The sequence below is a fragment of the Camelus dromedarius genome, chromosome 7 (genome assembly GCF_036321535.1).
Source record: "Camelus dromedarius isolate mCamDro1 chromosome 7, mCamDro1.pat, whole genome shotgun sequence".
Classification (NCBI taxonomy): Eukaryota; Metazoa; Chordata; class Mammalia; order Artiodactyla; family Camelidae; genus Camelus; species Camelus dromedarius.
In genome coordinates, this window is record NC_087442.1 from 40,851,734 (window position 1) to 40,863,937 (window position 12,204).

The window sequence follows — 12,204 nt, forward strand, 5'->3', positions numbered from 1 at the left end:
TCAAAATGGTTCCTTTTCCCTTCCACTCCTGCTTCTGGATTTTCCTCTGATAGTTACCAGGGGAACCTGGTTCAGCTCCTGAAGGCAAATCTTAAAACACTGTGGGGGCCCCACTGGACTGAATCCCCCTGGAGTTTTCATCTCTCAGACTTGCCACACTGAGCCCCCAGCAATTCATCAATTACAGTTCAGGTTTTCCTACCGTGGCACTGGTTACCACTGAGTCTACTGTAATAAGCTGAAACCCAAGACTCCCTGTATTTGCCTGACTCTACAATCTGGGGGATGGAGGGGTGAGGGGGGTAGCAGTTTGCCCCGTGTTCTCCCATTTTTTATGGATCCAAAAGAGTTCTTTTTTCAGTCTTGTTCAGCTTTTACCTTGTTTTTATACTCTGTATAATTTCCTTAGATCCATCTTATATTCACTAATTCCCCTTGCAGCTTTATCTAATCTGCTGCTTAACATATTAGTTGAGATTTTAATTTCAATGACTAATGCCTGAAGAGTTCAATTTACATCTTATTCACAATATGTTTTATTTTTTAAGTCTCCTATTCATTTTAAAATAATTTTAATGATTTAAAAACAAACATAGTTATAGTTCTAAAATTCCTGGGGTGATAACTCTCATCACATCTGCTTTATTCTCACTCCTTGTATATCTTTGAGTTTCCATCAGAAGTTCACCTTTAACAGAAGGTGATCGTATTTTTCTATAGGAATCCCATGCGAGTTTTAGAACAGTCTTGCTTTTGTTTTGCCAGCCTCTTCTAGGATGTCTTCTACTTTGGAATTTCTATAATATAGTATAAGGGATTTGACATTTTCTATAGCCTTTAATTTCACTGCATGGCATCACAGTCAATTTAAAGCACATAAAAATAACTTCTTTTCAGTGATGTCCCATAATGTAATCTTCACAAAGTCATTTAAAAACACAATTAGAAATCCACATTTAAGTAAAAAAAAACCAACCACAGAAATCAACGCAAATATATGAACAGTGACATCAAATCAGACAGCAGGTATCTTCCACAGAAAGAAAAGTTCACATCAACTCAGGCAATGATAACTACCTCCTTATTTAAAATTCTGCTTAGTGATTGGCAAATATATTTTTTTAGCCTTAATTATAAGAGACATGCCAATTTCAGAAAGAATTCTTAATTCAGAAATATTGAAATGGGGAAGGGTGTGGAAGAAGGATCTTAAAACCAAGAAAATGTAGTATGTAAGGCAGAAAGCAAGTTTATAACTTGAAATGAGAACCACATCCATCTGAAAAGCCAGACGGTAACTACAGAGGGAGGAAATATGTACTTGCAAGCATGCTACGCGGAAAGCCAGGTTATTAGAAGACTGCATGTGCGCACTGGAATCAAAGCACTGACTGCCTGCTGCCACCTATCTTCAGCATCTGAGTAAGTGTGATAAGGTATATTCTCCCACAGTGCAGAAGATGGGATCCTTTTTCACTATATAAGTTTATAATTAAATCTCAGAAGACAAACTTATTTCAAGTTATACCTCCTTCCAGTGCACATGCGCACACACAGTATTAACTACAAATAAAACAAAGATTTCTTAAATACAGGTTTCAATCACAGAAGTCCAAAATAAAAACTGAACTTTATATGACGCAAAACATGCTATGATCTGGTGAAGTTTAAAGACCAAGAAAATCAAGAGTAAAAATTTGCTAATATTTATTTCATTTTTTGTTTGTTCTGAAACATTTTAGAAGATGGAACAAGGAAATAAAAACTCTATGCTCATAAAATTTATATTAGGTTCAAAGACTATACAATGAATTACTAGGTCCATAAACTAAACAGTGAAGCCCATGAAGAGGGGAAAAGTACATGAAGTAGGCAGTCCCTGATTTAAGGGAAATCTATACATACATAAAGATAGATAAATGAGTATTCACTGTGGCATTCTGAATTTTCTTCCATCCTGCCAAAATACCACTTGCAATAGATAACCAGTCACATCACTCTGAATTATCCCCTGCCATAATGGCCTTGGGCCTCCTATCTGAACCTCTGCTGAGCCAACTGACTATAAACCCTGAGAGCTTCCACCGGGCCAATTTTCTTCTTCAGTTACCAGTCTGTGGGTATTTGGATATATTACAAATTAAGAAATAATAAGAAAGTTGCTGTGGGCTAGTCTAGTAAACCAAACCAACATTTTGAATGACATCTCTGTGTGTATGAAGCTTCAAATCACTAACTTATATTCAAAATTTCTATAAATACATCCAGCCTGAAAAACAAGCCCAACTATTCTCTCTGCTGTGAGTGTCTACAAACAGTTAAATATATATATACATTTAACAAAGTTTAAAATGATAAATCTAGCTACTGTAGGGAAGGCTACAAAATGTTTGAGTTAATAAACACTATGCTAAATAAAATTCCCTTGTTTGAGCAGTCACACAATTTAGAGGCCCAGTCTCTCTGATGCGTCTGTAAGTAATCAACTTTTAGGAATTCAAATACAAAGTTATAGAGTCCAGCTGACTAAAAAGATTCCATTTCAGAGATTCTGACTCACCTTGTTCTGAATTTTGTAATAATCCTAGATTATTGCTTAGGTGTTAAAGAGGCCACCTAACCTCATAACCTGTGATAGAATCAGATCTGATGGACTGAAGGGTAGCAGGACATGCTACCCTAAAATATGCTTCTTTGGCATAAGGATTATTTTTAAATGGTTGAGAAACAGCAGACACAAAAGAAACTCTGAAAACAAAGTAGAAGTTACCCTTCTGTAAGGGAAATTTACATTTATATAGGAACTCTTCATTTGCAAGAGTATCTCCTCAATATAGAAGAGAAGGAGGGTTCTAAATCACAAAAGATTACTACAAGAGAATCTTATCAATGGGGAAGACACTAACATATCTGCAACCCCTTGTTTATCATTATTTTCCTGGTAACCTCCCACAACTAGCCTCCTCACCCCCACCCCAACTCTCACTTTCTTCTTTGTCTTTAGCTAAAGATGGCATTCTAAACCACCTTGGAGATTTGCTCATTTTCCCCTGGGTACCTTCCACGTATACAGGAGGTATACATGTTCATAAACTTTTGTTTTCCTCTTGTTAATCTGTCTTTGATCACCATAGTTTCAGCCAAGAACTCAGAAGGGTAGAAAGATTATTTTTTCCTCCCCTATGGGGCTCTGCCCTCCAAATATTAGAATTCCCATAGCTTGTTAAGGGGAAACATAATACCAATCTACCACGTCTAACCTAAATAAGCCAATCAAAGCTCTTCCTCCTTTAGCCCATAGTTGGCCACTGTCCACGCTTTAAAACTTAAAGAATCACATATGTTTATAAAGAAGCTGTTTTTGTTTCTTGTTGTGAATGTTTATAGACAGTTAATACATATTTTACACATTAAAAACTTTCAAGTCTACCTACCTTAAAGTAGGTAGCCATTCTTAAAAGTGACTGCAATTTTATTTACTTTTTGCATTAAGTTTACTAATTTCTAAACTGGAATACTGTCAAATATTTAAAACCTGAATTCTTGGTTCAGTTTCCCCAAGCAGAAGGTTGCATATTGTTCTTTAAGCTACCAAATAAGTGACCTAGGAGAAAACTTTAATGATCTGAACACAATTAAATCAGGAAATTAAAAACTGTCAAATATCAACACATAAAAAGATTATATCCACATATATTACACAAAGTAAATAAATACAATATTAAGATCATATGCAACTATATTATATGGTCAAAGGAAATACACTTGTGCTTTTAAAATTCAAGGCCAGAGTCTTCAGACTGAAGGATATTTATTTTAAAGACACTTGTAATAAACATAATAATCATGAAGGGTAATGATAAGATAACAGAGTAAGTATGAAAAACAAGCTCAAGCAATTTTACCTCAAATTCTTAACCTGAATAAGAATGTTTTTTATTTCTTAACTGACTAAATTTCAACTAGATTATGGAAAGTAGCCAGTTCAATTTTCTAATGCAAAAAGGTTTGTACATAATCAACAGGTACATTCATTATTCAAAGAAATTGCTAAATGCTTTTATTCACTGGAAAATGAATGGGAAAAATGCTCAACTGTCACTTCTAAAAGAGTGTGGCTGAAGCACTACCTGATGGGAGAGATTCCTAAATCAACTCACAAAAAAGCTACTCAAAGTAACATGTTCATTTCAGTGTTAAATTTTACCCCCACAAGATTTCTATATTCTGAGGAGAAATCTCAGAATGTTAACTAAGTGTTACTACATCGATTAACCTTTGATTGATCCTAGGCTGTAGAATCCATTTGTTTTATTCATTGCTATCCCAAATTTCTAACACTATATACCTCCTATCTGACAGGTACTCAGACATTTTTATCTGCTGATCAGAAAGCCAATCTTTCCACTGGCTTGGCTGTTTACTGGTACTCTTTCTACTCACTCTATTTCAAAACAAATCTTACATCTGAAAAACCTGAAATTCCTCTAGGTCTTTTGAACTTTGTCTATTTATAAATTTTTGAAAAAAGCTCTCATTTTTCTTTTATTTCATTCTACTCATCTTAAGTCAGTAATGAACTATTTGATTTTTTTTCCCCAAATCTATTTCAAAATGTTCTGAGACTACAATGAATATCTCTCCTAGGGCTTTGAATATCTAGAGATTGTGGTCAGAAGGGCCACAGCCAAAGCACCAGATCTAACGAGGATACTAGTTAGCTCCAGAGCATACATGGTCCTTCCTTTTTAAATTTTAGCCAAAACATGAAATCCATAAAATGTAAGGTAATTCTATTAAAACATTATTTTAAAGCACTCAACTTACCATTATAGGTTATCCTTGGCTTTGTTAAACACATCACAAGATGCAAATCCATTTCATCTGAGGGTACAAATTTTGAGCATACAGGGCACTTAAATCCTAAAAAGTAAAAGAAACTCATGTTACTTAACTCTTTAGAATATTCAACTATGTTTTATGTTTCTAAAAAAGCATGGAAAACAAAAAGCATTTCAAACTTCAATATTATACATTAATACACTACTTATGTGCAACTTAAGTTGGAAAAAGAGTTTGTGACTATAGCATCTGATTTTAACCAGTTCATGAAGACCATCCCATTTCACATTTAAAGAAGTTCTAATGAGAATTTGGTTCACTACAAAACTCTTGTATCTTTTTCTAATGTATGAGTCCAATTATTTTCATTTCTCATTTTTTAAAGTGAAATTATGATTTTGTTATAATAGCTTTGTATTCTGATTGTTCTTGTGGAACAAGCTTGGTACAGTATAATTTCTCAGCTTGGTATAGTATAATTTGAGTGACAGGTTTTATAGCTAAACAGTACCTTAGAAACTATTCTACTCCAGTGACCTTTTAAAAATTTATCTGATAAAGAAAGTGAAGCCTTTCACAGAACAGCAAAATCAGGTCTAGAATCTCTAAGACTCCTAATTTCTAGTATAGTAGTCTTTCTGCCATACCACACTACTAAAGTCACAGTGCACAAACAGAAAATAGCACCAAACGGCAGATTTCTTACTCAATTTTGACTCAAACATTAGCTAGTTTCCTATAATATTCAATTTTCACTCACTACTAAGTATTTGCCTAAAGTACTCTTTCAAAAATAAACTGGCAGGTTGAAGGAAAGAGTATGTTACGTACACAGCTCTATCCTGCTCCTTCATGTACCAAGGGGAACTGTCCATCCATGGTTCCTTGCTGTTTCCCTGCTAACCTATTGCTCCCTTCCCTGACACTCCCCACCTGCTTGAGCAGTGCTGAACTGATCTGAGACAGCCCATTTATAGCTTGGCTAGGAACAACAAATTAGAAGTGGTACAAAAAGATGGTCTGTGCCAATTCATTTTTTTTTGAAATATGACTCAGAAATAGCGACAGAGTACACTTATTAGCCGCAGAGGGCTGAAGCAGAAAGGTCACGTGTAAGTAAAGAAACTGGGGTGTCTATTCTGGGGTCATGTGTTGGCCGAACTTTTAAGAGGATAGAGACTATTTCTATTTCTTGTGCAAGCACAAGAAAATTGTTAACATGGAGATGTTAACAGATGTGCAGGGAGGAGCAAAGTGCCATGAGAGACAATAGCTTAATAAGAAGCGTAGTGGAAAGAGTCCCTAAAGCTGCCCCAGATTCTGTTAGCTCTCTACTTTTAGTACCTTACAGGCACCCTCCTGTGTCTTGACATGAAACTCACTGCAACCAAGAAAGTCAGACTAGAGCCATACCTCTTGCAGAATGTTTTATGACTAGGAAAAAGGTTTTGGCATGAGTACTTAATCCAGGTATTCAACTTCCCAAATGAAATACATCACATTGAGCAGTTTTTCACATTGTATTAAATGCACTTTAAAAGAAAGGAATAAAGGTATGTTTACTTCCCACTTCTTGAAAACCACCAAAATGGAAAAGAAGAAAAAGCAAAAGGGATTCATCTAGAATTAAACTACAAAACAGCTACAATCCCTATACAAAGACTATACCAATACCACAAAAAGTGGATCAAATGTGGGAGAAGACAGACTCCCCAGCAGCATTCATATTTCCAGGACCAGTAACAATCTTTTGCTTAGAATTGTAAAAACTTTCTTCCCTTGAAGTTAACAGGACATAAAAGAGGCAACCGATTTTTTTTAACTACTGATCAAAATCATCTGAGTGCTGGCACATAAACTCTAAATTATCAAATAAAAGTACAATACTGTGAACCACTGTGAGTCATCCAACTGCCCAAAAAGTAGAGCCTAAGGAGAGAAGGCTGTATGTACAAAGAACCACTGCATTTCTAGTTAAATATAATAAATTAATGTGTTTCTTTCTCTTTATATCTGAAGGCTACTAAAATGAGAATAAATATAATAAAATAAAAATTAGATAAAGAAGAACTTGAAAGGAGACAGCAGTAGATGAGACAAACAGATGAAGGAATTAACAGTACTGAGAAAACAGACATCCTAAGTATTTGCAGAAGTAAGCCAATGGTCTCTACACAATTCTCAAAGGACTCAGTAATCTATACCTCCAGAAACTTCCCAAGACAATGGTAAGGCATAAGGTTAAAATCTAGACTACTCAAAGGCTAAATAAAAAAGATCCTCAAGTCTCCAATCCATGACATATAGCCAAGCAACTACAGTTCCTCAACAAAATCAGGAGAATGAAAGTTTACTATAGGAAAAAAGAAACAAAACAGACTAACTTGAGGACACCAGGCACAGCAAGGGGAAGAGAAGAAAACAAGGAAACAAATAAAGATCTAGTACTGAAAAATGCCCCTCCTTCCATCTCTACCAAGAAAACTGGTAGATTCCTCTCTCAAATCAGAAGTTCCACAGAATGAGACATCAAGATCCTCATCTGTTGGTAAGCCCTGGTCTTCCAAAGAGCTTTTCAGGGCTTCTCTCATAAACATAATGGAATAAAAGAAAAAAAATTTTGCAAGATTGAGACACAGCAGGAAAAATTTTTTTTAAAATGAAACTATTTACAATATATATCACAAGAGGACAATATCCTTAATATACAAAGAACTCAAAATTTGAGAAAAACCAAACACCTGTTAGAAAAATGGGCCAGTTTTGAATAGATATCTTACCAAAAAGAAAGAACAGCAACTAACACTTAAATAAATGAAAATCTGCACAGTGTCAGAGTGAAAACAGCACTTTCAAGTTCTTCTGTTTATTTCTTTAGTCTCATTTTAGTGGGTTGAGAGGGAGGAGAGAAGCACATGTGTTTAATTCAAAATCCAAGTGGTTCTTTGTACACACAGTTTTCTCTCCTTAGATTTTACTTTATCTCTACATTAAGATACCATTACTCACCTCAGATTGGCAAAAACTAAAAAGCTTGACAACTTTGTTGGCAAGGCTGTGGAGAAACAGGTACTTTCATACATTGCTAGTAGGAGTGCAAAAATTGTACATCCTCTATAGAGGGTAATTTGGGTGCCAACAGGAAAAGGTTTCTGCACAGGTTATTTGTTTGGTAATAACCATATTACATGTGTTTACATGTATCAGAAGATACAGCAATCCCATTTCTAGGACCTCTTCCTGAAGGAAAAAACCCCACACGACAGAGGATTATGGGAAATGACAAAGTATGAAGTACTAATGGAATCTACCTCCCCACCTAGATAACAACTGCATGGGCAGAATCTGTTTGAAGTACCTATTTTGGAAGTCTGGAGTCTCCTGAAGGCTTGCAACTTCCAGGGGAAGACTTGGACAACATACTGTGGTTCTTTTCAGCTCTTGGCACAGAGGCAGTTTCCTTCCCTCATCACAAGAAGCCACATGGTAGGTAGTGGTATACTTGTTTCTGGAGCACCCTGTACACAGCTTATAGGAGTCAGGGTAGGCAAAAAGATCCTGTGTTCCAAAACTGGGAATATGCATTCTGACTGCTAACTGCTGCTTCTGATTCAGAAGATACAAAGAGAAAGGCACTGTTGTTGGACCTCCCTCTACTGTTGTAAACCCCTCCCACTCTAGCTGAAGAGACTTCAAGGGGACTTAAAGGGTGTATGCCTTTCCCCTCATTTCATTTTTCTATTTTTCCCCTTTGGGGAGCCAGGCATTAAGGATTAGACTATTAAAAAAAAAAACTGTATACATGGGGAAAAGTAGAAAATGACTATACATGTCCAGGGAAAGAGTTAGAAAAGACTTTTGAAGTTTATACCTTAGGCTGATGATCCTCAGCATTGAGACAGCCTGCAACATCTCCAAAAAACAGTAATAAAAAACAGAAGACCCCAGAAAAGGGGGTGAATTTGATTTCCAGAGGTACCACACTATTAGATTTAAATGTTTAGTTTTCAACCAAAAAACACAAGGCATACAAAGAAACAGGAAAGTATGGCCCATTCGAAGGAAGAAAAAAAAAAAAAAAAAAACCACAGAACTATCCCTGAAAAAGACCTGACAGCAGATACACTACAAAAAAAAAAACAAAAAAAAAAACAAACAAACAAAAAAAAAACACTTTAAATTCTGAGGAACACAAAGAAAAATGATTGAAAAAAAGTGAACAGAGCCTAAGAGACCTGTGAGACACCAACAAACAGGCCAAAATATGCACTGTAAGAGTCCCAGAAGGAGAGAAAAGGGGGCAGAGAAAATATTTGAACAAATAATGCCTGAAAGCTTCCCAAATTTGATGAAAGACATGCATATAAACATCTGAGAAGTTCAATGACCTCCATGAAAGATGAGGTCACATGAGGATACATTATAACCAAACTTTCAAAAGACAAAGAGAGACTCTTGGAAACAGCAAGAGAGAAGTGAATTATCACATACAAGGGATTCTCAGTAAGATTGTAAGTAGATTTCTCATGATAAACTTTGGACTCTAGAAGGCAATAGGTAAATATATTTAAAATGCTCAAAGGAAAAAACTGTCAACTAAGAATCCTATATCTGGCAAAATTTCTTCAGAAGTGAGGGAGAAATTATGAAAACAAAAGCTGAGGGAGTCTCTTACCACTAGACCTGGCCTAGAAGATACACTCAATGGAGTTCTACAAGGTAAAGTGAAAAGACACTAGACAGTAACTCAAAGCTGTATAGAGAAATAAAGATCTCAGTAAAGGTCTTCAGGTCAAGGGGAACTGTTACCAAAGTGCTGCACATGAGAAGCTTCATCCACATCTGGACCTGACTTAGGTAACAAGATCCCGGACCTCAAATCAATGCCTTCATGAGATGAGACTGCCTTGGACTTGGGAAGAAAGTGAGTACATTTTACGTATGGAAGGGATTTAGAGTTATGGTTGCTAAAAAGCAGACTATGGTATATAGTCTTTAAAGATAATTGCTGTCAATTTTATGTATCCTGTTCCTCACATTAAGAAAAGAAAACTAATTCTCCTCCTCTTGAATCTAGGCCAGTCTTAATGATTTGCTTGTTCAATAGAATGCACAAGTGATGTTTTGGGATTTCTGAGATAAATCTTAAAAAGCCTCACAGCTCCCACCTGGGCCTTCTGGGATGCTCCCTCTCAGAACTCAGCTGACATGCTCTGGGAAGCCCTAAGTACATGGAGATGTTATAGGTAGGCATTCCAGTTGACAGCCCAAGCTGAGCTCTGAGCTAACAACCAATATCAACTGCCAGGCATACTGAGTAAGCCGCCTTGAATGTTGAATTACTCTGAACTTCAGGTGACTCCAGCCCCACTTTCCATCTTCAACTGCTTGAAAGACTCCAAGTGGGAACTCCATAAACTGATCCTAGTCTACTCACAGAACCTCAAAAGATAATACATTTATATTTTAATTAAAAGACACACACACACACAGTAATTTATCGTGATACTCTCTGAAGTAGCATAATATTGGAACCACAAGAGATCTGGTGAATCAACAATTATGCATCTACACAAGGGAGTTACTACACAGCTATAAAAAAGAAAGGACATTCTCTATAACCTAAAGGGCCTAGAAGCAAGGACACCTCAGTAGCAAAAAGGGCACCCCCTGAGATTTGGGGTTTCTAGATATCATTTCCCATGAAAAGGAGCCAGGAATCCTTGACGAAACGCCTGGTTCTAAGTCTAAGGCAGGAAGTACAAGGTGCATCCTGAATATCCTGAATATTAATATTGTGCAAGATTAAGAAAAATTGAATATGGATGCACAAAAAAGCACAGAAACCAGCTTGAAAAGGCTTCTCCTGGTCAAATTTGGACAATCTGAGCATCAAAATGGATAATAACATAATAAATTATACTATTTTAAATATTAAAAGTATGCAAAAGTACAGATGGATAATTACACATTGTGAAAGTATCAGAACCCCAAATCACTAAATTAACAAAGATAAAAAGGTACTTTTAAAATGGAGAAACTGGCTGACATCACCTTAAATAAATGTTCAAACTTAATATCACCAACAAAAAATCAAGCTGACATCTGTGCTCCCTGATGTGATTCACTAAGAACATGATACTTATGTATTTCCCGCCAAATATAACTTGAACCTAATTACAAGGAAATTTAGAAAAAGCCTCCAACATATAAGCTATATACCAAAACAAATTAACAGAAAAGGGGAACTATGATAAAATAGTCAATGCAAGAAGCAGGAAAAAAAATTCAGCATTGCTGACCCCCAAAAATCTTGTAATTACAAGGTTTCTATTTAATTATTTAATTTTGTTTGTATTTATTTGTTTTGGTGTCCATCTAACATGTTGGAGGTTTCTTCCAAATTTCCTCAATTGTCTCAATAATTCAAGATAATATTACATCCATGAAACAAGAACAGAAAGCTATAAGGTAGGAACAGAGAAGCAAAGACAAATTCTGGAAAACTAAACTTCAGGTAGAAACTAAAAATTCAAGTAGATGGTTAAAATTTTAACTTGAAGTAATAATGATGCCAAATGATAACAACAATTAAAATTTACTATAGACCAGGAAATTATCTAAGCACTTTGGATGAATTAACTTATTTATCCCCATACCCTGTGAGTTAGACATTATTATTAACCCTACTTTATATAGATGAAAAACAGAAAGAGCAACTAACTTATATAAGGTCACACAGCTAGAAATTGGCAATATGGAATTCAAACAGGCCTTCTGGCTCCAGAGCCTAATTCTTAACCATTACTCAACACATTTTTTTAATCTCCCAAAAGTCAAACAGGAGAGTAAATAATAAAATCAGAAGTTCAATCCAGGTGGTCTGACATCTAACCAACTAGAAACAGACTTGAGGAAAGAGGAAGAAATTGTCAAAGACATAATTTCCCAAACTGAAGTTCAGGAGGATACAGACCTAAGGCATGTACTTGTACAACAAATGAAAACAAACAGCCATACCAAAGCACATTACAATGACATAACAGAGCTAATGCTCTCGGAATAAAGAACAAAATCTAAAACTTTTCAGAAAGAAAAAAGATCAAAGTAAAATATCTAGGAGTTTCCCAGACTTTTAAATTTTGTCTTTCATGATATTAATATTTTTGGATACTTCAATAAAAATCTTTTAATTAAAAATTTTTTTTTAATTTTTAAAAATTAAAAATTAAATAAAAATTTAATTTAAAAAATACTGAGAGTAGTTCAACTGTTTTTCAGAATCATAAAGGCATTAGTTTTCTCAACAGCAACGCTTGAAAGGAGAAGACGAGTGAAGCAAAAACTTCAAAATTCTGAAAT

The 12,204-nt window shown here is 35.4% G+C and overlaps 1 protein-coding gene across 2 annotated transcripts in view; it reads right to left on the reverse strand.

Moving 5' to 3' along the window:
- The window catches only part of ZNRF2 (zinc and ring finger 2), a 91,047-nt gene that overhangs the window by 38,999 nt on the left and 39,844 nt on the right, over positions 1 to 12,204 (reverse strand). For both annotated transcript variants that reach the window (XM_031454518.2, XM_064487480.1), the window contains exon 2: positions 4,828 to 4,923. In XM_031454518.2, the coding sequence (XP_031310378.2) occupies positions 4,828 to 4,923 (96 nt within the window). The remainder of the gene's footprint in view (positions 1 to 4,827; positions 4,924 to 12,204) is intronic.